At 32.9% G+C, this 27241-nt stretch overlaps 1 protein-coding gene across 2 annotated transcripts in view; it reads left to right on the top strand.

Moving 5' to 3' along the window:
• The window catches only part of LOC109598675 (G protein-coupled receptor kinase 1), a 69131-nt gene that overhangs the window by 32230 nt on the left and 9660 nt on the right, over positions 1-27241 (top strand). For both annotated transcript variants that reach the window (XM_049961772.1, XM_020014580.2), the window contains exon 3: positions 5779-5852. In XM_049961772.1, the coding sequence (XP_049817729.1) occupies positions 5779-5852 (74 nt within the window). The remainder of the gene's footprint in view (positions 1-5778; positions 5853-27241) is intronic.

The following is a 27241-nucleotide window of genomic DNA, read 5'->3' as shown; positions in this document are numbered from 1 at the left end:
ACGGTGAAGTGGGTCAAAGATCGTGAACACTCCGAATGGATCCACCGAAGAACCGGCTCCGACAAGTAGAACGTTAACGTTACCCCATCAAGGCACCAATGCGGTTTGCGCATCGGCTACGGAACCGGCATCAAATCAGATCAGACACTTGCATAATATTCCATTATTTGCGCCAAGCCTTGTGCGACTTCGAATTTCGATGCTAATACGAGGGTGGTCTGAAAAGTTTCAGACCTCAACTCCAAGAAGGCGGCACTCGTCAATGTTACAGCCATTTTCGACACGCAGTTTTTAGTTGACAGTCGTTTGAGTGAATCGATGTGAGTGTTTTTGTGAAAATGGAAAAAATGGAATATAGAGCTGTACCATCATATACCACAGTGAAATTTTGGGCAGCTGAATTTAAACGTGGCCGTAAGAGCTTGGGAGACGATGAACGTTTGGGACGTCCAAAAACTACGACTACTGATGTTAACATTGCTAGTTTATCAAACGACCGCCGAATTAAAGTGAGAAACGATTTGAATCGGGAAGTTGTCTGATGAAATGGGCGCGTCAATCCTGATGAGATTTATTAAAAGCAAAACCAAGTAGCAGCAATCAGTTTCGTCGGACCGACTAATTGGTATTTTCCGGTTAGTTTCATCTCGTCGACGGGATTAACGATTATTTTGATGTTTGACAAGACGAAGTTTTATGCAACAACGTAAAATCGATACACGTTCATTTACACGAGAAACCACCAAACACCACCACCCACCACCACCCTCTTCCAAGTAGGATATGCCGCATGCATATTTGCCGTGCAAGCCACTGCATTTCATTGTGCTGCAAAATGTTGCTGTTTATTAAATACACCTCGACGTTTGTTCTTTATTAACTGGCTCGTTTGTTTCAGCGGATTTATTCTCGTTTTGAAATTACGTTCTATAAATATTAAGCCGAGGGCATTTCCGATACAAGACATTACTTCAGATACCAGACTAACGCATTGATTATTTTGTGTTTATATAACCGCTTTTGTTTTCTCCGCGTTTGTATGAAAAACATTTCAATCACACCCAATTACAATCCAAGTGGAAAGAAACATCGATGATCTCAATTGCAAAGCGTAACTGTGCAATAACTCATAATTAAAATCGTTTGGTTCGTGGCCATTAAGGCGGCCATCGCCGTCGGCAATTGATCGGAATGCACGCGCACAGACTGGATGCACCGATTAATCCCATGGAAAGATGAGAGCGAGGCACATCAATCACGGGACGAACGAGTGCTCGTTAACGAGACCTATTACCGATTCCGACACGCGACTCCCCATTGTTCTTGAGACGACAATAATTATTTTGTTTCCAAAACTGCAAGTGACACTGGTTCAAAGACAACATCGCTGATTGATTTGCGGACCTGCTGTACAATGACGATCATTGCACATTGCAAGTAGATTGCACTACGACAGATTCACTTTCAATTTACATGGAACATCAAATATCAAATAGCAAGTGCGCACGTTTCTAATTCGTTCCCTAAACGATTCTTAAATTATTTCATTCTGATAAATATTTACACATTCAGCCATTAATTAAACTTGTATTAATGGAAATATTAATTTCAACTGTTGCCGCCTGATTTTCCTGCAAACAAAATGTTTATATTAATGAGAAATTGGAGGTAATTTGTATTTATTACAAATAGACCCAGCTGGAAATTTGTATTGTCGAAACAGAGGTAAATTACTAAACCATGTAATTGGATTATTAATTGAATGTGAATGTGTAATAAAAAATCGAAAAGGTGGATTGAATCAGAATGAATAGGATTTTGGAAATCTAAAATCCAAAAATGAAATCAAAAGATTAAAAATATTGATACTGAGAAATCGAGAGTTGATAAAAGTGGTTAATTACCTGAACTTGTTATGACTAACCTCCAGCAAAGGAGAGTTGAAAATGTCTGGTCAATGCAGCAGATCAGAGATACTAAAATTAGTATCGACCTACGTGAAACCTTTCCTCCCCCCTGGAGTGCATCGCATAATGAACGGTTCGCTCCCGGACTATCACTTTAAAAGAGTCGCCGGAATAATTTAAGTGATCCGTTTCAATAACACCGTTTCGCCCGTTATTTTTTCCATTCCACAGCAGCATTAAACATTTACGGGAGAGGCGAGTTGCACGTGAGATGAAATAATGATGGGGGCACGTTCCCCAGAAATTGGCTCGTGAGTAAGTAGTGCAGAATAATGCACCAATTGAATATTTTGCGGGTGGGGATGTGGATTGGCGCAGTCGGAATACCTAGAGTGTTGTGTACATTTTCCCGGGGGTCGAACGTGTGAATGTTGTTAGATTATGTCGAATTGTCTATTCAAATCAGTTATATCGCCCACAATGAATACTGAAACAATACACCAAAATGGATGAGGAGATATAACCGCCGATGTTTTTAGGACCAAAGAATTTTAATTAAAATTACACAGCCTTGAAGGCTGCTAATGAGCGACAGTTTTGATCTTCTTCCGTCAACGGTTTTTGCGACTGCCGAACGCGTATGCTGTGCGTACTAATGAAAGCAGGTTGGTGTTATCAAAACTCTTGATTTATTTTTGGACGGTATGTAAAATATGCCGTAAATAAATAACCGATCAAGGCGTCGGCGCACACTGCGAGTGAACGAGAAGATAATAAAGCGAAGGGTGAAATTTTGGACCACTTTAGTTTATAAATACCCCCATCGGTTTTAATACATTGCGACAAGGAAAAGCTTTTCGGTGGAAATTTACTCAGTTTCTTTGTGCTTTATCAGCAATTCGAATAAATGCACTTTCTGGAAGAAAAATCTACCAACTGAAATTAATTTGTGGACGGTTAAATTATTTATTTTATTTTATTTTATTTTATTTTTCAATTGTCTAAAATTTAATTTACTATTTTAAACACAATGCTAAGCTATTTTAATTTAAAAATCATTAAATTTGACGTAATTATAAGAGCATAAATATAGCAATTTCAGGTTACATTAAAAACTAAGATAATGCATATAAATTGTTTTCACAGTTACTTCCGCCAATATAATCGATCTAATACATATTTATTAACACGTAATTACATTTTTTATCAATTTATCTACATTACTGAACTTCCATTACTGAATCCATAGTGAAATGTATCAGAAAAAATGAATTTTACCTAGAAAACACAGGCGGAATATTCGTTCAAACAATTCAGCCATAATTATTTCTTAATTAGTTTGTTCATCGGATATACATTTAAAAGCAAACAATTTAATTAATCTCTCGGTTGCTTCCCGACATGCGCGCGCCAACGGCTAATCACTAATTACTCCAAACCTATTTTAAAATTGTTTTATAAATAAAAAATTCGCCGCAACGAACGACTTAATTAATTAATTTCATAATGAGAGTGGTCAACCTAAATATTGTATTAATTTGAATTTATTAATGAATTAATAAATAATTATTTTTTTTTTTTTTTATTAATTTATTTAATAATTATTTAAATAGAACCGTAATTTTTTATGTATTATAGAATTTTGTGGCACTGAGCTATAAAACAAGTTTCCACGTTTTGTGGCATATTGAACAGACTAAAATCCTGTCACGTAAACTAGTTTTAGAACTGGATAACCATTTCTAGACGGGCAGTAACAAATGAGGGGATAACACATAAAACTTTTGCATTTATTCCATTTCACTTTTATATTGATTTTATATGCAGCACACTGCAATCCTTATATCATTTATCAATTCCGATAGAAACGCCTTCAAAACCACTTTATACGAGCGAAAAGTTGATGGTAATTTGTTATATATATAATATGTGTAAATAAATGATTGACGCCGGTACAGTAAGAAGTCATTTGTAATCCCTATCATGCTGATGAATTTTTGTTTATATATTAAAAAAGCTGTACTCCGAATCCATTGAAAAATGCATTTCCCCCGGAGTGAGATTGTGAGGGCCGTCGCAATAAATTTCCGGAGCCCTAGACTCTTTTCATCTTGGGGGATCCGCCACGATAATTGGCGAATGGAGTGTCACTGTGGCCGTCGAAATCGAAATTCACCTGCACGATTCACATTATTTTTCAGGATATTTTATTAGGTATTGGATATTACCGGCGGATCACAATGAATACAATTTTTTGTGAAGATTATAGATTACACTACACTAATTAAACTGGTTTTACTATAATCAGTTTGCCTTTCATATTCTCAACAAACTGACTTAGACACTCAAAAACGGTGGACTAATACGGGAAATTAAAAAAAATGTCAAATTGGGATATAAAAAGCAGATTTTTTTTCCAATTTGTAAACTAGTGTTATTTAAGGAAAGACATAGATTTTCATTAATCTTTAGTAGGTAAATTTCCACAAATTGCATTTACCTCTTTTTCACTTAGTAGGTTCAGTAGTTGGATCAAAAACAATTTCGTGTTTTAATTGTACACTGCTTCTTGGTAGGAAAAAATATCGTTCAAGCAAAGCAATGATTTGAAAACTATTATGGGGACTCCGCTCCATCAGAAAAAAACAATAAAACATTGATTTGCTGACTTCAAACGTGGTCGTAGAGACACTGATGATGCAGAACGCAGTTGCGTGAGTTAGCTGACATCGTAAAGATATCAAAAGAACGTGTTGACTTTATGTTACATGAGCATTTGACTATGAGAAAGCTCTGTTCAAAGTGGGTGCCGCGTTTGCTCATTGTTGACCAAAAACAAGAACGTGTTGATGATGCTGAGCATTGTTTGGCCATGTTTCAACGTAACAAACCGGAATTTTTGCGTCGATATGTGATAATGGATGAAACATGGATCCATCATTTCACTCCGGAATCAAAACGATCGTCATCTGAGTGCACAGCAACTGGTGAACGTCGTCCAAAGCGCCCGAAAGCACGAAAATCGGCTGGAAAGGTTGTGGCCTCGGTATTTTGAGATGTGCTTGGTGTAATATTCTTTATCTATCTTGAGAAGGGAAATTCCATCAACAGTAAATATTATATAGGGTTATTGGAGAATTTGGTTATTGGAAGGCCGTAATTCCAAAGAAACGACCGCCGCATATGACAAAGAAAAATATTTTATTTCATCAAGACAACCCATCGTGTCACAAATCAATCAAAACTTCGAATTGCTCCCACATCCACCGTATTCGCCAGATTTGGCTCCCAGCGACTACCGGCTATTCGCAGACCTCAGAAAAATGCTCGCCGGTAAGAAATTTCACACGAATGACGAGGTTATCGCTGAAACTGAGGCCTATTTTGAGGCAAAAGATAAATCGTTTTACAAAAGTTATTGAAATGTTAGAGCGACGCTGGAATGATTGCGTTACTCTTGATGGAGATTACGTTGATGAATAAAGATAATTTTGAGCAAAAAAAACCGTGTTTTGTTTGTTAGGCCTTGGACTTTTCAGTCAACGTGTTATATGATCCAAAAGTGTTGTAACATTTCCCAGCGACACTTTGAAATCGAATTCCGCATAAAATTAATTTGAAAATGATGCAGTAGCAATTAGATAGTGTGAGTATTGATTAAAGTTTATTTTTTAGTGTAAATCAACCATATAATTAAAATCTACGTACTGAATGAAAATTTAATTTAATAAATTATTATTATTATTCGAAATTGGAAATTCGTCTAAATTAGATTTGTTGAATTTTCATTTATTTAGAAATTAATTTTTATTGTTATTTTAATACGATCATCTTAATTCAATTATGAGTAATTTTTGTTGTTTTGTTGCAGGATATTTACTGTTTAAGGATTTTTGCGAAAACCTCTCGGAGGAAGACGTTCCGCAGCTCCGATTCTACGAAGAGGTGAGCTCGGGAGCAATATATTTATAAAAACCCATTTACACATTGTTTACGTAACCGGTGAGGTAAAGGACACGCCACTAGGTCTCGCTAAAGATTTTATTAGGACGCTTGTAATACTGTCCCCCGGATCCCAGGTCCCCCGATCGAGTGCGTGAATACAATTCGTACGGTCTATTACGCTGTCACTCTCGTTTCGGCGATCGATCCTTCGAAAATGATTCCACTCGTGAAAAGATTGTTATTGCCGGGACCACGGGCATTAACTAATCTTGAATGCCGTTTTAATAATATCGTATCGTCCTGTCTCATCTCGGTAAAATATTACATAATAGTCCAATCATTATAGGGAATTCACTTCGGAAATCGAGATACTCAGCTATAAACTCGTATAAACTTATATTTTGACTTCTCAAAACTTGTCTCAAAATTCACATTTTTTGCACATTTTTTGGAAATATCTCGTTTTCTATGGGTTTTATGCTACTTCTATAAATTATTGCCAAATATTTAATTAGCATTTTTTATTAACTATTACATTATATTCAGTCATTTTTTACCTGACTTATCTATTTTTAATTTCTATTTTTTCACATATAGTATTTGTAGCACGCATAGCATAGACCCATTTACACAAAACACTTTCTTTTGTACTTCGATCACGAGGTACTCCTCCTTCTGTGTTAATTGATTTCATAAGACTTTGTTCAATTACCATATCTGTCCATGTACCAGAATTGCATTTTTCTGTTCGTTTCACGGTGCAAAATCCATTTTTAAAATTCTCAAAAGTTTGTTCATCCAAAGTTTCTTCTTCAGCATAACTTGAAGATATAAGCGTGCTGTTTTTACGTATAAGAAATGACCACTGGCGTAAAAATACAGCAGCATTTTGAGCACTACATCAAGATGTTCTTTAAAAAGCCCGGGTTGGACCTCGAACTTTTAATTCATCCAGTTTGTTCAGAAATGTCGCAGGAAGTTGCGTACGCGGTACCCTTCTATGTTTTAATAGGAAACATCTCGAGAAGTTATTTGCTCTATTAACTGATCCAAAGTACCATCTTCAGTCTTCATATCTTTAAAAATTATCATTGATAATGCAAGTCGTAATAATGTATGGCCTCTGATGCTTCTCGGGTCCAGTTCTGTCCATTATGTACCCTATGCTTCCAAGAAAAGACTTCAGCATATGAAATCCTCCTAATATTACAACTATTGTACATAATGGTGAGTTAGCATCTGGTGCAGCTACAATTTCACGTGCTTTAGAGTAGAGGGGTAGATCAAAAATAATCATACACGTTTTTTGTCCATGTGACTTAATATCGAGAGCACAATGTAAAGTTGTGTAAATAGTGTCTACGTGACTGGCGGGATTATCAATAAAAGAAAGAAACATAACTTGTCATTTTTAGTCATCTGTTCAGACTTGGAGAGATACATGTGACATGGCTGCCAAGTCTTTCACACTTGGTTTGGTTGTGCATTTTTGTATCCGTTCATCGTAGAGGACAGAGAATTATTATTTTAATCTTCGCCATAACATGAAAAGTGTTGTTACCATCAAGAGTCTGGACATTTACATCGGCATTGTCTCCAACATATTGTACAAGTGCACCAGACTCTAATGATATTAATAAAAAATGATAATTATATATTCAGCAATACTTTATAAACTCTATACTACGTATTTTCGATCAAGACTACCAGTTGACCTCAAACAATACTCTAGCCGCGCGCTCTCTACCTTCAATCTCGACAACAGTTCGACGTATGAAAAAATATTTAAAACAAAAATTGAAAACAATTTAATTCTCTACAATATTGATAAGAAATACAAGTAACGTAAAACCCATAGGAAACGGGATACTTCAAAAAAATGTTGAAAAAATCGATTTTTGTGACTTTTGACCTCTGACTTTTTAAGTTGCGGCCATCCTATTATGTGTTAATTTTGAGACAAGTTTTGAGATGACAAAATATAAGTATAGAATAATATAATTTTGACTAAGATGACTGGACTGTAAATATTCATCTCTAGTTCGATGTTGTCTAACATCAAATTTCGTCGAGTCAAGTTGGGTCCGCGTTAATCCGTAGGTCCGGCCCTAAAATCCGGTCCGGATTAAAACGTGGACAACGTCGTTTATCTGGTGAATTGGGTCGTTTCGGATGACGATCTCCGGGATGTTGTTACAGGCAAATTGTCCTGCCAGTTTATTTATTTTATTTTATTTTATTTTATTCTTTTATTCGGATTCGGATGGACAAGGGAACGCATCAGGGACGACTTGAGTGCCGACTCTATTCGACGATTTTGTTTGTTGTGTTCGTGTGCCACGCACAAGAACGCGTAATTATGCGTCCGCTCGCCGATAATTAACATAATAACACAATAGCTCGACATCGCGAAGTGACAGGGGAGCTATTAAAACACCAGCGCCGGTGTCCTGTGGCAATAAGTCGGCGTTTTCGGCACGTCATCGTCTCGTTAAAATTGTTTCGAGTGTCTAGACGATAAACTTAGACGTTTCGGACTCTTCGAATCTCTACCAAAACCATGATTATTAAACTTTTGCGTAAGCCGTAACCGTAAACAACTTACACTTACACTTATAATTTGATATGTTCCTTATTTTATTAGATTTATGATATTTTATCAATGTTTGTATCAATGTATTTTAAGCATTCTTATTATATATTTATTCTCACAATCAATAATTCAATATAGTCATTCAAACTACGTGTATTAAACGTCGATAAAGCCAATATCAAGAGGACTCGCAAAATCAATAGTTTCTAATACCGATAGATAAGATAAATATTGCACCAAGGCTAATCTTTCGCAATTAACCGCGAGGGTACAAAAAATATTTACAAACATTGTTTTGTACGTGTACGTGTTTGTTTACCCAATATTTGTGTATTTATTAAACGATTTCCGTTAACGTCTCACTTTAATTATATTTTTTTATTGAGTAGCATTTTGGGCACACTTCGTTTCGTTTGTGGTGAAAAACGATGCGAAATTATGTGAAGCAATCGATCCCGCCGGAAGAATATAAGCGAGTTCGATAATAAGGGAATAAGGGAGACGTCGTCGACGTAGGACACGTCAATCGCTTGACTAAAGGTCAGACGTCGGGGGTATGAATTCGAGTCGCCTTATTTATTTCGGACATATTTTCCGTTCGTTCACGCTTTGTTTTTTGATTAATCCCAATCGTAATCGTACAAATTGATACGCATTCTTTCTATTATCGCATAAACGGCTCTCGTCATTTTTCCGCTTTATTTTATTAATTTATGTATTTATTCATTTTAATTGTGATTTGTATAATAATTAATATAATACGCATTTGTTGTAGTAAATTGTGTTTAATTGGAATTTGGATGTTTTGCTCAAAGCTCGAAATAACTTTGATGTCCTGTTGCTAATTTCAACGAATCGATTACCGATCGGTTTGTTTTATAAATATTGCGTGGGTTACATTGTGAAGTAGTAATAATTGGGATTTGTGTAAATGAGCTCTGGGCATTAATTTAAATTTTCCGAGAATTGTAATTTAGCTGGTGTTCAATTTGAAATAGCTCTTTCTCATCTCAAAATTCATTTCATATTTAAATTTAATTAATAAAATTAAAACTTTATTTAAAAAACATAATTAGCAATACTCATTTCTAAAAAGAGCATAAATTATGGAAGAAATTTTTAACCTAATAATTATACAGAATGTTACCTCCTTTATATAAATATTCAAATAAATAGAAATTAAGCTTATGAATTTACAAGGAAATATTCATGTAAAATGTAATTATCTATATAAAATTTCTATGAACAATGGTTTTAAAGTTTTTCTTAAGCATACATTTTTTAATTTAATTTTAAATCAATTAAAGTTAATTAATAAAAGTTGTACGTTCTTAAAATCTCGAAATAACTAATAGTTTATTTCAGACATTGTTTTTAATTATATTCATTCTGACGTCCAAAACCTATTTTTAGTCTTTTTATGATAGAATTTGAGAGGTGTAACATAAAACCCTCCTCATGAATATGCATTAGCGATGTTTACCGTGGTAACACGAATAACGAAATAGGTAATTACCAGTACACAAGGCTTGAGATTTTTTAATTTAAAATTATATAAATTAATAATATTTGAATCAGTTATAATTTTGTATCGTTGCAACGGAACGAACGAAATCGATTCGTCACTGCGTACAGACACGGACACGCGGGATGAAATGATAAGTCGGTGAATAAACAAAAGGACCGCAAGACTGTGGGAATTTATTCGGAGGGCGCCGTATCGCGTTGTCGCAGATAACGTCGGATGAATGTATCGGGTGGCATGTAATATGTGGGGGCGGCGACGGTGGCGTCGCCCTTTTGTCATTGGAAACTGGAACGTTTCTACGTTCTAAGGTTTATGCACAGATAAAAATGTCACGTTACAGTTGCGCAATCGGATTTTCGATCAAAATTATTTTAATTTCAACTTCAACGTTACTTACGATTCGAAATTAAACATTTACAACTTTATCATTTCTTGTCGTGTCTATTTGTTTGGACACACAATTATCATGTCAATAAACACTTATTTGGTTTGAAAACCTATAATTATTTATGTACATAATTCAATTAGCAAGTATGTGTGTGTATGAGTGTAATTAGTTTATTTGTAGATCAATTATCCGAGAATAACTTGAACCCTTGTCTATTTTTAATGGCTTCAATTGATACTTTTAGAGGTGGTAAACATCATCAGTTAAATTACCATTAACCCCGAGATCGTTCAAAGCAACTAATATGTACGTCTATACGCCACACACACACACACACATATTATATATATATATATATATATATATATATATATATATATATATATGTATATATATACAGTACGAAAAATGCTCTTCGTGTCTGGATGTTGTAAGAGATGGATGCACAAAGAGAGTAAAGTTTTGCCCGGTAGTAAGAATCCCTACTCTCAGAGACAATGCGCCGTGCTGCTGCGCGTCGGCGCACAATGTAAATTAATCTTTGCGAATGCATTTAGTAACTCTCCGTATGCGTAGGGATGTAGTTCGAGTTCTTCGGATGCACCATTTAAATTCCGTAACTTTGTATAATTTTCAATCTGTAAAATGAAATATTTTTTGAGGGTATATCAAAAACAAACATAAGTATTCTAAAAATAAACTAAAAATTAAATAAAATACACTAAAAACAACGTCTGCGGAGACGAACCGCATTCTAAACGCAGCAAAACCAAATGATCCCCTCCAGTCAGTTCGGCCCGCCCACATAATTGCATGTATATCTTTCCTTTTTGTTTACAAAGGGGTATTGATGTTCCGTCTCAATATGCGAGTAGACACGTTCATCATTTTTGATACGGTATATATACAGTACGAAAAATGCTCTTCGTGTCTGGTTGTTGTAAGAGATGGATGCACGACAAAGAGAGTAAAGTTTTGCCCGGTAGTAAGAATCCCTACTCTCAGAGACAATGCGCCGTGCTGGTGCGCGCCGGCGCACAATGTAAATTAATCTTTGCGAATGCATTTAGTAACTCTCCGTATGCGTAGGGATGTAGTTTGAGTTCTTCGGATGCTCCATTTAAATTCCGTAACTTCGTATAGTTTTCAATCTGTAAAATGAAATATTTTTTGAGGGTATATCAAAAACAAAAATAAGTATTCTAAAAATAAACTACTTTTTTCAAAATAAAAATGTATCCCAAAAATTAAATAAAATATACTAAAAACAACGTCTGCGGAGACGAACCGCATGCTAAACGCAGCAAAAACCAAATGATCCCCTCCAGTCAGTTCGGCCCGCCCACATAATTGCAGGTATATCTTTCCTTTTTGTTTACAAAGGGGTATTGATGTTCCGTCTCAATATGCGAGTAGACACGTTCATCATTTTTGATACGGTATATATATATATATAATACAGTGGGGGAATATATTATTTATTTACTTGTTGCGACTTTGAACAACTCAAATTTACTGCAAGATCGATCTATTAATCACAATGATCATTATATTCACAGGTTATTACTTTTTTTTTAATAAAGAATCAATTTGATCTGGAAGAATGTGTGGAATATTTTATTAATACTTAATAATAACCTGAGGCTTCTATCGTTTAAGCATATAATCTATCAATCTTTGCAATGTGTCAACAGTAATTTGTTACCACTGCTGCTCCTGTATAGTTTAAATAAGTTCATGTTTGGCTTTGGTGTTTTTTGTTCGGCCATTCAGCTACTATAATTTTAGACGTGAATTTGCCATTGTTTTATTGTTGAAATATCCAATAAAGTGGTATCTCTTCCTCCACATGAATCAAGGATCCAACTTTGAATCGACAAAAGCATTCCACCACCATATTTAATCGTAGAAATTTAAGTTTAGTTAAGCTCCATCAGGGAAGCTGAGAAGAAGTCTTGGCTTGTCTTGGCTTGTCTTGGTGCGACTGTCGAGAACACTCTATTCAGAAATAATTCTATTTGACGATTACTTGTTACTTGTACCTGTAGCTGGTAGTTCAATCACATTTGTATAAGGATTTCTTGTTCGTTATTTATCTAACTTAACTCTATTCGAATAAGAATTATTATTATATAAAGGGTATCAAAATAAGTTGTAATTGCTGTTTTTTATTACATATGTACATAATCATACAATTACTTTAAATAATTCATATTTATTTTAAGTGAAAGTAAATATATGTTTGTTGCAAAAATGGCGAATGCGCTCATTTTATTCATACAGTAGTGGAATAAAGAATGGAATATTTTTAGAAATTGGGGTTTTTCATATTTGTTGTGATGGTGTTAAATAAATTTGCCAGTTTGTATTTATTGGATGCTTTCTTGGACTTGGTCTTTGGAAAAAAGTATGGAATATTATTTTAATTGCGGTCAGTTGTACTTTTCACTTCAATTTAGGAAAAGAGTAGTTGACTTTGTGAAAGTGGCCGAACGCAATGTGACGTTACTTTCGTAAATATTACTCAGAGTGCTCTTTCGAAAATTCTGTGTAAATTCCGCACTCAAGGTGTAGTTGAAAATCAACGCATGCCAGGACGTCCACGGAAAACCACTCCCTCAAAGATACACGCAAAACATCAAAAAATCAGGGAGGAAATCAAAGAAAAACACCTCCTGGCGTTGAGTGACGAAAGTAAATTTAATTTGTTTGGGTTGGATAATAGAACATTTGTGAGACGACCAATGGAACAACGATTTTATTTTAAATGTCAAATTCCTAGAATTAAACATTATGGTCTGGGGATGCTTTTCTTGATTCAAAATTGGATACTTGATGGAAGTGGAAGGTAAAATAGATCGTTTTCAATACCAGGTCATACTGGAGACAAGACAAAAATTCCAACCACACGTCTAAAATTTTTAAAGAAAAACTATACTTGAATGGTCGTCTCAGTCTAAAATCTACTGAGCACTAGTATTCCGAATAAAAAACATCAAAAGTAAATAAGAATTTCTTTAAACCATAGAGGAACAATGGCAACAAATTCCTGTTGACACATTACAGAAACTGGTAGATTATATGTGTAAAAGATGTCAAGCAGTGATAGGAGCCAAAGGTTACACCACAAAATATTGAAATATTTGATTTATTGTTAATTTTTTATGAATAATAGTAAAAACCTGAATATACTGATCATTGTGATTAATTGACCGATCTTGCAGTAAATTAGATTTGCAACAAATTAGGAAAAATATTTAGTAACATTAGTAGTAATTCGATTATTTTTAAATATTTTTTTTAAAATGTGCAAAAATTTAAAGAAATGGTGGATGCGTTACTGGATTCTCAACTTAACTATAAATTGTTTATTTAATTTTCTTTTAAAAATTACATATATGATAAATTTATTTCAATTGAATATACATAATTTTTTTCAGTGTTCATAATTATTTCAGATATACTAATATTTTTTAAAAATGAGTCTCTTCTAAATATGGCGAATGCGAAGATGTTTATTTATTTTTGTATACAATTAATAAATCAAATATTTCAAATATTTTTTATATTTTATTAAATATAAAATACTGATATTAATTAATTTATATATTATGGGACATGTTAAACAGACCATTATTAGAGATCATTCAATTTTGTTGAAATTTTTTTCTTTCGATTTTGTTGAAATTGTTATATATGATTGTTACTTTATTGGAAGTTGAGAAGTACTCCAAAATACGTAAAAGATAAGGTAACAAATAATTACAAATAGTAAACAAACAACAGTTAATCATACTTGTGACAATTTACAAGATGGATGGAAACCTGGTATGTGAATAGACGACATCTCAATATGTGTAAATAATTACAATATATACTTTATTATTGTATTATACTTATTACTTATTACCATCGTTTCAACTTTTGATTCATTGTCGATGTCGATGATGTACCATTTTGGTGTTTTTGAAGGCTGGTCTCCATATTTTATCAAGATTCAATGCTTCTTATTTTCTGTTGAAGTTATTTCCGTGTTTAGGGATTTCAATTGATTCCCTAATCATTCTGTTGTGACATCCAGTTGCCGAGACAAGCAATTTTGTATCTTGAAATTTTATCTTATGATTCATGCATCTAACATTACATGTTCAGCTACAGCAGACTTGTCTGATTGTCCTAGTTTGCAGTTTCATTTGTGTTCCTTAATCCTAGTCCCTATTGAACGTTTTGGAGTACCGATGTATACTTTCCCGTAAGAGCATGGTATGCGGTATATCCCAGAAGCTGTTTGATGGTCTCTCTTATCTTTGGCAGATTTGAGATTTTGTTGAATCTTTCTTGTTGGTATAAAAACAGTATAGATGTTATGTTTTAATAAGATTTTTCCAATTCTATTGATAACTTTACATATGTATGGAAGAAAAGCTTTACCAATCATGAGCTCACTAGGTGGATCTTTTCTGAGCATTTGTATCCGTTGGCTTGTAGTGTTTTTTCAAAGTGTTCTTGTTCTTCAGCGAGGTGGTGTGTGCCACATGTCCTTTTGGCTTGTTCTGTTAGTGTTTTAATGACCGCGTGTTATTAACTAGGATAATGGTTAGATAGTATGTAGATATCGATCAGTGTGTGTAGGTTTTCGATTTTCACCCACTCTTTATACTAAAATATCCAAAAAAGGTATTTGGTTCTCCTTCTCCAATTCCATTGTGAATTTCATATTGTTATGTTGAGAGTTTAAGTGTTTTTGAAACTAATCTAGTTTTTCTTGTCTATGTTTTCATATCACGAAAGTATCATCTACCTAACGATACCAAACAGAGGGTTTGTGTTTGAAAGTCTCAATCGCTTTTGTTCAAACTTTTCCATAAAGAAATTGGCGATTACTGAATTAAGGGGACAGGCTATTGCTAATCCTTCAATTTGTTCGTAGAGTTTATTGTTCGAAACGAAATAGCTTTCAATAAGGTACGTACGGAAATATAGGGAATGTTTCTGATATCATGTTTAAGGATTCATTGATAGGAAATTTAGTGAAAAGTGACACTACGGCGAAACTGACCAGCTTATCTTTGAATTTTTGATAAATGTTGGGGTGTTTCCAACATGAGGTTGTAGCAACCTGGTAAGATACTTTGCCAAGCTATATGTTGGTGATTCAGGAGTACTAATGATGGGTCGGAATGGTACATTTTCTTTATATATTTTGGTTATGTTATCCGCTGATATGGATAATTTCTAATAAACCTTCTTGCGATTTCTCTTTATTCAAATAACATATTATTTAACGATCGCGATTATTTTCATGTCTTGTTTAAAAAAAGAAGATGAGATTCTAATTAAAGTTATTCGTTATTTTTTACCTATGATAAGGATATACAGCGATTATAGGACACATTTTTCAAAAATCATTTATGTTTAAATATTAGTATCCGATTTGATTCACCTCGACGTGTCTCAATGAAGGTAGAGCGACCACCATGAGTAACCTATGTCTGTATATAGACGTTTTATAAGGTGATGAGCAAATCGACATGATGTATAAATCGGGGTACCGTAAAGGACTAAGAAATGGCCACGTCATCAACTAGAATTATTAGGAACCCTCTTTATGTTTGATACGAAAATAATTAGGAAATATAATAGTGTAACAATTTCAAGGGTTCGGACAGTGTGAAAATTAAAAACCGATGCTAAATTAAACTAAACTATATTTACAATTACTTAAAAACTAACACACACTACTTTTAGCTATTTATATCTACGGCACTGATTTATTTATTTTCAACCCCCTTATGGTTATTTATTTCCAATGGCCCGTTATTACGCTTGCTAGTGTGACTCTCTGCCTTCTGTTGGTCAAGCGTGCGTTTATATACTCAACCCGTTGTTCTAGGATATTCGATCTCTATCGAGTCTGGAACTTTATACGCTGCACTCAGCGTTTGTCGGCAGAGATGGGACTCTCCTGAATTTTCTGGCGCGCTGTTGCTTAAGCCGCTGCTCGCTACAATAGTAACCCAATTCTAAATACGTATAACACAAATAAAATTAACAAATTTGATTTATTTACATATTTGATATCATCACACCCGTATTTGTTTAAAACAGCAAAGCAAATTTACAAACAATGTTTATGTCTATCGATATAATATGTCTTTTAATTATAATTATTTATAACTAATCAAATTAAATGAATTTAGTTACAGTTCATCGTTATGTATCATTTTGAAGAACATCAAAAAGGAGATCTCTTAATCAGTTATCTACAACAACACAAATAATAAATATGCATATACATAAACATATAAACATAATAACAATCCACTCGGAGTCATTTTTGCAACGTTTTATGGACAATATAAAGAAGTATATAAATAAATACTTCAATAATTAATGTAAAACATTTAACGTACGTAAACAGAAACATAAAAAATGATATAATTCTGAACAATAATTCTCACATAATAATTTTGAAGTGAACTAAAATTATGACACAATATCATAAATAAATTAATAAAACTGTTTTACGAGATCATATTGTGTAAAAGACAACAGACAAACAAATAAAATAAATATAGATATTATTACAATGGTATAATTTTAACAAGAAGTATAATAAATGAAATTTTCATACCAAGAATTTGTTACCCTTCTAGACACTTGTCTGTTGAACTGTTGAAACCCAAGAGCAAATCGTACTCATCAAGAGTCGCACACATTCGCGTACTAGATTTCCGTAATTATCGGGCATTGGTCGTTTCGAAAAGTATTACGACATCACAGGTAGCGGGAATTTAAATAAATTTATTTCTAAGTGGTTCAGGCATGGGAATGTTTTTGTTTACTAATTAAGAATATCATTTAATGGGGTTTATGTAAACATTCCCTATTTTAAATAGGCCCATTCAAAAGAGTGGATGGCAGTTTGACATAAATTTTTGGAAAAATAACATCTAAGCTTGACAGTGTAAATTGTTAAAAATAAAGTTTTATTTAAACTGTTAACTTACCTAAGACTTATTTAACTTGCGACGTACTCATATTGACTATTTTGTTTTGTAAACAAATCTGAAGGATTTGTTTAAATTTGATCATCGACAATATAAACGGGGCAGTTTTTAAGAAAGAATCAAGCAGTCAAGTTTTAAATGTCGAAAGTTAATGTATGTTTGTTGGAATAAATCATATTTTTGGTTGGAATTTAGTGTTTTAATCAATCTAAAGTCATATTAACAAAAAACACGTCCACACTGGTCGGGAGCCAAATAATTAGGTCCCTTTGCTGCGCGCAGGAAACCGTCGGTACGTGGCATAACTGTATAAAAATTTATAAATAAACTGGGCCATATTTTAGTTTCACAATTTATTACGATAGTGGTCATTATTATAGAAACTGTTAAAATAATATTAATTTACTATTGTTGTTTTATACAGTATTATATGAATTATAATATATTCTTATTCTATTTTTCTAGTATATCTGAGGTCAAATTCACTAAATACTCTTCTCACAGTCCTTAAACTACTTTCAGCAAGTCCCATTTCCTCCAGGTTGGCTTTAATTTCAGTTGACGACAGGGTCGGACTATTTTTTGACAGACAAACAGACGAATTATTCAGTTATTTTCAAGTTTTTCAAATTCTGACAAATTATTTTAATAAAGGAAACGACTGCCTTATTTAACTGTAATTTCTTAGCAAGTAGACATACTGGTTTCTCTCGGTCTTGGGAGACTAAAAGACTGCTGATAAATAATCGACTGAATAAACAATATGGAGTATTGATAAACTACTCGATAGAAAGTTATAGTAAGTTATAATTTTGTCCAATGAAAAATAAAAAAACATTTCCTTAGCAGTTCTTCAAAGAATAAAATTATATTGATTAAAATTAGAATAAACATAAAACTATAAGAGATAAAATAATTAATATTACATATACCGGAATTGAATACAAGCAGTACATACTTTAAGAGATAAGGTCGCGCGTCCCATTTCGTCATTTCTTCCGATATCTCCGGGACGTCCTTCCATAATGGAAAATTAAAAATGCAACGGCGTTTAGCTGGCACAAAGGGGCGCTAATTCGCGGCACGCAGACATTAATAAACCAGTGTGGCGCAGCGTTTCCACTTTTTGATCAAACGCGCCCCCGTTTCCGTGCACCTTTATTTATTCATTGTGCGCTTAAGCGTAGGTTATAATTTCGAGAAGAGAAATAAATACGGCGTATTATTGATTCGCGTTTCGGAAGCCTTGTTCTTGGAAGGCGGTATATGTAGACCTTCGTGCTTTCTTGATTAAAAATTATCTATAAAATAATCATTTATTAACATATTTTTCATATGTCAAACATTTGTTTCCTTGAACAAATTATTAATTAAAATGAAATGCTGTCAAAAACGTCCTTTAATTATTTAATTATTCATATTGTAATTCATTCAAAACAGACACAAGCAAACACAAAAATGTCGATTCACAGTGTAGTTACAGTGAGTATCGACGTTATTCACATATTTCAAATCATTCATATTAATCGGGATAATGGTTTCAAATCGTAAAATTTGTTATTATTCGTCGGTTTATTTCACCCTTTATTACATCCATAAACGTGTGATATCCGTGCATGCCGCTTTATGGCTACGTTTATTTATTTTGTCTAAATGTTTTATGTGTCGGGTTGAATAATTCTCTTCTGGACAAATTTATTACAACCCAGAAGAAAATGTGCGGCTTTATTTTCGGACGGTGTGTCATAATTTATATTTTCGTGGCATTATCATTTTACTAATTGCCCTCGATTAAATGCTGGTAATTTTCTATCACCGTGACCCAAATTGTGAATTGATTGATTAACGACTTACACGACTTATAATCGTCCCGATGCCTAATTATCGCACGCTCGAACAATTCTAGATATGCCGAAGCGAAGCCCCAATTTTAATTTATATTCACTTAAAATGCGGGACGGTCTATTAAAGTTCAGGATCAGGTCCTGCGGGATGTATGTTAATGTAGCATTAACTTTTTATCAGCATCTCGCGCCAAGTAGTTGCGAAATATATACAGAGTTCAGCGCAGAGTTGTTTCGAAATATTTCAATTCCAACTAGTAGTAGTTGTAGTAGTTTATATTTATATTATAGAAAATCTGAATGAAGTGGCTGAAGTGGCGATTACTTTTGGTTTGTGTTTAGCTCAGATAAATGTTAAGACTCGAGGCTTTTGTGTCGGAGAAGAATGGAGGAATTATTTACGGTTGAAGTTACCACCAGAACACCACTTCTAAACCCGTTTTCTCGTGCTATCGTAGTTAATAATAATAATAGTTTTCATATTTTAACTAAATTAGATCGTAAAACTTCTCCGTTTCACATTTTACTTGAAATTTTTATTAATCATATATTTGTTTAGATTACCATAAAATTCACTACGGAAATCACAAAAATTATTCTCCTAATTCATATTCCACTTTTAAAGACCGATTTGTGATTTAACCACATAATACTGTTTTATTTTTAACATATAATTATGAAATTTATGTTATTTAATATTATGGAAATTTCAGATAAATCGAACTGAGGTTTTTGTTGAATTGAGATAACTGCGTTGTAAATTTGGATAAACCGACGTATTCAGATAGTCATAAAGTAAAGAAAAACATTATTTCAAAAAATAATACTTAATAATTTAAATGGTTACCGAAAAATAATGAAATTTAACATTCCTTATTAATACGTAATATTATTACGTCTATGCATGTTTTAGTTATTAAACTAAAACTTATTATTATGCAAATATTTTATATTGTACTAATGGAACATTCCTTACATAAAACAATTTTGAACTGACCAATTATGGATTGACTGTTAACAGTGTATTCCAATTTTTCACATATGTACTATACTTAAACTAGTGTCTTGAATGAAGATCAATCCCGACTGAAATGAGTTATATTTCGTTAGAAAGGTAATTCAATTAGGCATCCAACGGTACTAAACTCGTTTCGAATGAAAAATACCTAAGTAACAGCTGATGAAATTTCCATGAAAGCTCCACTCAATTGTTTCATGGTTGAATCTGAATTGATTTGAAATTTGATCAACAGTAAGTCGATTATTTTGCGTGCCCTTGTATGCGTAATTATTTATTTATTTTACTTATTGATTACAATAAGAACTTTTTACTAATAACTTTTAAAAATAACAAAACGACTAGATAAGGCTATTTACTGTTATTACGTGTTTGGCATCATGATTTTCGTTCTCTCATAAAACATTATTTTTTGAGAGGCAAAACGGCGAAGGAAACAAAAGAAAAGTTGGATAAATATTATAGGGCTAATGCTCTATCAGATTACACCGTGAAATATTGGTTTCGAGAGTTTCATGGTGGCCGAAACTCCACAGCCGATGAAGTCCGTAACGGCAGGCCCTCTGGTGGGATTGGCATGGCATATTCTTCGTGGACTATTTCGAAAAAGGAAAAACCATCAACAGCGAGTATTACTGCGCATTATTGGAGCGATTAAAGGCCGAAATCACTGCGAAACGGCTTCACATGAAACGAAAAGAAATTTTGTTTTTGCAAGACAATGCGCCGGCATCCAAGAGCATCGATTTGAGGCTCCAATTGCTTCCCCATCCACCTTATTTGCCAAATTTAGTTCCATCGGACTTTTATCTCTTCTCAAACCTCAAAAGATCATCATCAATAAAAAATTCAGCTCTCGGAAGAGTATTTTGCAGACCTCTCGGAAAATTACTTTTCGGACAAGATCAAAAAGTTGGAATATGTGTATCGATCTGAAAGGGGACTACATTGAATAAAATGAAAAAAAAATTGTTTCATTCCCAAGGAGGTTACAAGGAGGTTACTTTTCACCCCACCTAGTAGTACAATGCCCAAAATATTTAAATTATTTTGTGAACAAATTCTCCTTTCTCTCGTTGAGAAAGAAAACAATTAAGGACAATTCAGTGGAAATTAAATGAAGAAAATAAGTTGGAGAAATGAATAACTCGTAAAGTGCTTAATTCCCAACGGTCGTAATTGCAATTGAGTTTGCAGCATAGTTTTTAGGAATGTATTTTGCCTTTGTGCTGCAAGAATGTATATGAATTATATCATGTTCACGTTGCTGAAAACTCATTCCGGTAAAGCTATTGTAAACTCTTCATAATTCCAGAAAGTGCACAAAGAAAATCCAAAGAATGACCTTACCAACAACAGGATATACGTAACCTATCGAAAATGGTTCATAAAAACTAAAAACGAAACTAAATTGTAATCTCCAGCTTCAGACAAACTAAATATTAAGTCCAAAACCGAAGATTAATTGTAGTTTGATCGTAGCCGAACCATTAAAGTTCACCGAAAGCACATTGTAACAAGGCGCAATTATATAATGCGTTAAAGCCATTTTCGTATTCGCTCCTTTGCACTGAAAACTATTCATTCTCGTCTTGTAGGTTTACGAACTAGAAAGGCCACGACCGAAGATAAACGGCCAACAAAAACCAATGAATCCTCTTTGTTTTTCCTTTTGTAATATACAATAGTTGGATGTCATGTAATAAATATGTCATTGTATGTTTAATTAATTAATTAACAATGCAAATATTTCTGCAATTAACTTATTCACCAGTTTATTCAGGCGCAATTACCCATATCTAGTTTACTAAATACTAACCCTAGTTCATTCCGAAACGACGACGGATTATTTTAAGTGCCCGACCGAAATAATTAGCGAGCCGAGCGCCGATTCGTGCACCTCGCCTCAATTAAAAAAGCAAACAGATCCTTAAACTGCACCACTTAAAATCAACAGGTGGCATACGAGACGTGGGGGCAAATTGATTTCGTCGTAGCGTGCGTGCAACACATCGTGTCGTTGCACGCCCGACGTACAAATGCATATGAGCGACGCGCGGAGCCAACGAACTCGGAAACATTTGATTATATGTCTTAAGAAAAGTTGACTCATTTTTATTCTTTTTTTTTTACAATAAATTAGTTGTAATACGTTAAAAATTGAAAAACACAAAGGTGATGGGCTCATTTTTCTGGACCTAGTGTTTTTTGAATCAGTTTTAGCGTCACTACAAGTAATATACAGTCGACCCTTGTTAATTCAAACTTTCGATAATTCGAACCTCTCTATAATTCATAGTTATCATGAGTTCCCTAGAAAATCTCTTTGTATTTCAAACTAAATCAATAAATTTTTATGCGCTTGGTAATTCGAACTCATCGGCGTCAGACACTCGACAATTCAAAGTTGTAGAGAGAGAGAGAGAGAGAGAGAGATTAGTTTGACACACACTTCTTCACGAATTGGTTTGTTTTCGTTGGTTGTATACAGATTAAATAAAAGTTTGTGTTAGTTATGAGTCCTAAAGAAGAAGTTAATCGAAAAAGTAGAGGGAGGTGAGAAGAAAAGTGGTGTTGCAAAAAAAATTTATAATTCCTCTGAGTACTCCCTCAACCATAATAAAGCACAAGGAGAAAATGTATGCTGCTCAAACTGCCAGAGTACGTTATCTTGAAGAAGACGTGGCGGAAACTTGTCAAAGGAAAAAGCAAAAGAGTTCGCTTTTACTCTAAGCATCAAAAACTTTGCGGCAAGTGAAAGGTGGTTTACAAATTTCAAAAAGATAAATGAAGTTGTGTTTAAAAAAGTTTGTGGGGAAAGTGGAAGTGTAAGACGTTCTATCGCAAAAAAAATTTTTAAGCTCCACTTACAACCTCTCGACAAGCAGCTAACTGCGAATATCACGGTTCTAACGGCCATTTTACTGATTGACAAGCCGTGGAGAATTGTAACACCCCTAACGATTTTCAACTGCTTCAAAAAATCTGGTTTCATAAAAGAAGACCAGAAAAATCTTCCAATAATTACAGATGATGAAGAACCAGCAATAGAACCACTAGTTGACATCAGCGGTGAGAGTTTTTCTGACTTTCTTCAAGTGGATGTTGCTGTCTCAGATTCACTAACCGATGGCGAAATTTTATCTGCGACAGATACAAATGAAAAAAGGCTACGATGAAGATGAGGACGATACATTAGAACCTTTGGCAGAGGTGTCACTTAAAGTGATGAAAAACCAGTCTGAGCAATATGCTTTGATGCAAACCAATATAACAGAGTTCTTTTGAAAGATTAATTAATTCACATTATGCATATATACATGTACAGTCGGCTGCAGAATGGCATTACCACCCTAAGGTCCAGTTTCGTTTGCGGTCTGAATATGAGAGTTAGGGTGTGTATTTTTAAGGTAAACATCTTGTAAGGTGAAGTAACCCCATTATTTGGGTTGTACACTTGTAATAGTGATTTTTTCTCAATTCTACTAAGATTAACAAATACTGATCTGTCACTGCTTTAGTTAATATCCAAAATTAATATTATCGTATAAATGTTCTACAAATTATTAAATTAAAATAAATTCAAATTATTTTATTATTTATGATTTAGTTAAAGCAATATTATTTTCCTAAATTTGAAATATATACAATTTTAATTTAAGACATATTTTTATAGTAACACAACGAAATATAATATACAATAAAATAAAAAAAAACAGTTTTTTAAACCATTTGTCAAATAAGTGTTGTGTCGGTATAATTGAATTATATCAATAGAATTATTTCAGCCAGAGTCTCAAAAAATTAGGTAGACATTTTGTTTTAATTAATATATAATTGTATATAATATTTAATCCCAATTATTATTACAATTTTTAAATTCTAAGAAAAGGAGATATCTGTATCCACATTCTTATATTTTATATATCGATTCTAATAGATTTCACTGGATTATTTAAAATTTTCTCCGTTTTAACTTATGTTTTCATTTCATTTCATTATGATTAGACTGTTTCGAACACGACTACACCAAAAGATGAAGTGTACAAAATTTTCATTAATTTTGTTTAAAAATACTAACGATTACTAACTAGTACTAGTAGTAAAAATTTCGTTCCACAAATCCAATTTTAAGCATATTTTCCAAATTTCGGTGGCCCCTCATTTAAATTTTATAACTTACCGCAATTAGTATTCATCCTTTTTTTACTATATCTGTCCCTTGTATACCTCTTTTTGGTGTACTGGGTGGAGCTTATCGATAGAGGGTCTCATAGGTTTTTGTTTCCAAAGTGGTAATGCCATTCTGCAGCCGACTGTATGTATGTACCTCTTAACTTTCGTCATTCTTAAAGAATAGCAGTTAATAAATAATAATTGATTATCAACACTCAATAATTAGAAATTTTATGTCTTTTCTCTAAAAAAATTTGAACCATTTGATATTTCAAACACTCGATAATTCGTAATATTTTAAGAGTCTCTCGAGTTTCGAAAACTTCACATGTCCATTTTTTACTTTTCCATATTGAATCAGTCAGTGCAGTCGCTTTCAGAATGGCATTACCAACCTAAGGTACAGATCTCGCATAAATTAACCCGATAGTTTTATAACACTTGTGTAACATCTCTAACTTAGTATTTATATTTTGATTTAAAACAATACACCATGAAATTATATTTTTTACTTGTTAGTCGATAAAATTTTATAACATCGAATAAAAGTTTACTCTTATTTAATTTATTTCATTGATTTTATCTCAATTTTACTTAACTTAATTAATGTTATTTTATAAATGTTACAGAACTGTTTACTAATTATTGAGTTAAAATAAATTCAAATTATTTTATTGTATCTTAGTCGATAAGGAGCAATAATATTTTTATGATAACAAAACAAAATAATTCTCTTCAAAACTATTTGTCAAATAGATTTAACATAGTTGGACCATATTGATCAAATATCATGCCACTTCTGGCAAATTTTGTACACGATTTTTAGTCGCATGGCTTCTTAAACAATATCTCAGTGAGTTAATCTTATCTTATATTTTTAATTCTAGGAAGAAGTATATTTCTGTATCCATATTCTTATATTTTATATATCCGCTCTATTAGGTTCCACTGGAATATTTAAGATTAGATTAGAAATATTTTTCCAATTTTCGATGACCTACTGAGTACCATTTCTGGGGTTCTGTGCGGAGCTTAGCGATAGCGGGTGACAAGATTTGTTTGCAAAATGATAATACAACTTTGACGCTCAAACTTCATAATATAAATATATAACAAGTTTACATAATTTTTTAAGTCTCTCATTTTTTTATGATTTAACTTCTATATCCCGAAATAGAAAAGAAATTAGAAAATATTCCATAAATTAAACATAAAAAATTTAGATATTTCAGTTGTACTGAGAAACATTTTAGCTGTATTCAAAATGGATGTGGTACGATCAGCGAGAGATCTATAGTTATATATACCCATTGTATTTTATAATTTTGTAGTTATGTATATTAATGCTCCATTTTTTTTGTTTACATAATATTTTGTTAAAATGCACATTTATTGATTAAAATGTTTTGTTTTTGTGAAATATATTAATTTTGAATTTATTTATTTTACTTAAATTATAAACTTTTAATTACAAATACGATATAGTAAAAAAACTGTAATTCTTTCAAATGATATGAATATAATTTTTAATTACCAACATATAATATCATAATTAGATGTTATTGAACAAATTAAACAATAATAAATATAATTGTAAAACAGTAAAACATTAACGTCATATTCGAAATTCATAATGTGAACAGAACAATATTCTCAATTTGTCAAAAAATAATTATGCGAGTCTGCTGCAATAATACATCTGTAAACATTTGTTTACTGTTTCACATTTGAACATTCGCACAGTTTTTAATACTCTTTCTTCTAATCCCACACGCTCACTGAAAAGCTGATCGTACATTTTCATTTTCATTTTGTTTTATTTTTATTTATTATTTATTATAATTGATTCTTTTAGAATATTATAATATTCTGTTATTTTATTACTTCCTTTTTGTGGCAATTACCTTTATATTGATTCATTTATTTATTTATTTAAGTCAAAAATAATTAATAAACATTTAGTTTAATCATTTATGGAAGGATTAAAATACAAAGTTGTAGATTAATAAATCCAATGATTTTCAAAAGGTAAAAGTAGAAGCATTAAATCGAACAATTTGTACTAATTAATATTTGAACATAATGCGTAGACGAATGTTATAATAATCCGGACGATAATTATAGTTTGCGAAACACAGAAGTGAATTTAACGAGTTTCAAAAGCAAATAATCCCCATATTCCCAACAATTTTCCAATTATAGTTTCATTCCGGGATTAAACCGGATAATAATTTCGGCACCTTGCCAGACTCCGATCCCGATTCCTTCTCTGCCATTTTGCATTTATGAAAGGCTCTAAAAATACAATTTTCCTCTCGTCTCCAGGTAATAAATATGCATGAACCGTATGGACTAAGAGGAAATTCTCATTATGGAAATCTGCCGGTCTACGTGGATTTAAATAATTCGAAATTGAATATCAGTCTTGTCCTTTCACTCTGATTATTTCTAATTTTAATCATATTCAAGTAATAACACAACAGCAACGGTAGTCGGATATATTTTAATTCGATAAAAAGGGATCGGGGAAAGCAAGTTCGCGGATTTCGATTCAACGGCTTTATTAGCATTTTAATGACGTCCTTTCATATGCCACTCTTTAACCCGTCTTCGGTCAGAACTTTTATTGGCACGAGCATACGGCTAAAAACTAATCAAGTTCCATTCTTCGAACGAAGATAGATAGAGGTGCTGAGAAATTTTCTATTTTTAAAAACTACATCACATTATTGATGCTTGCAGTTTCTGAAGCAATTAACGTTCGCAAAAATTTGAGGACAAGGGTAGGTGCCGGAATTACTGCCATTTAATCCTGGAATTAAACTTGTTCTA

This window comes from Aethina tumida, chromosome 1, assembly GCF_024364675.1.
Source record: "Aethina tumida isolate Nest 87 chromosome 1, icAetTumi1.1, whole genome shotgun sequence".
Classification (NCBI taxonomy): Eukaryota; Metazoa; Arthropoda; class Insecta; order Coleoptera; family Nitidulidae; genus Aethina; species Aethina tumida.
The sequence above is the reverse complement of the archived record's forward strand: the minus strand, read 5'-3'. Positions and strand labels throughout refer to the sequence as shown.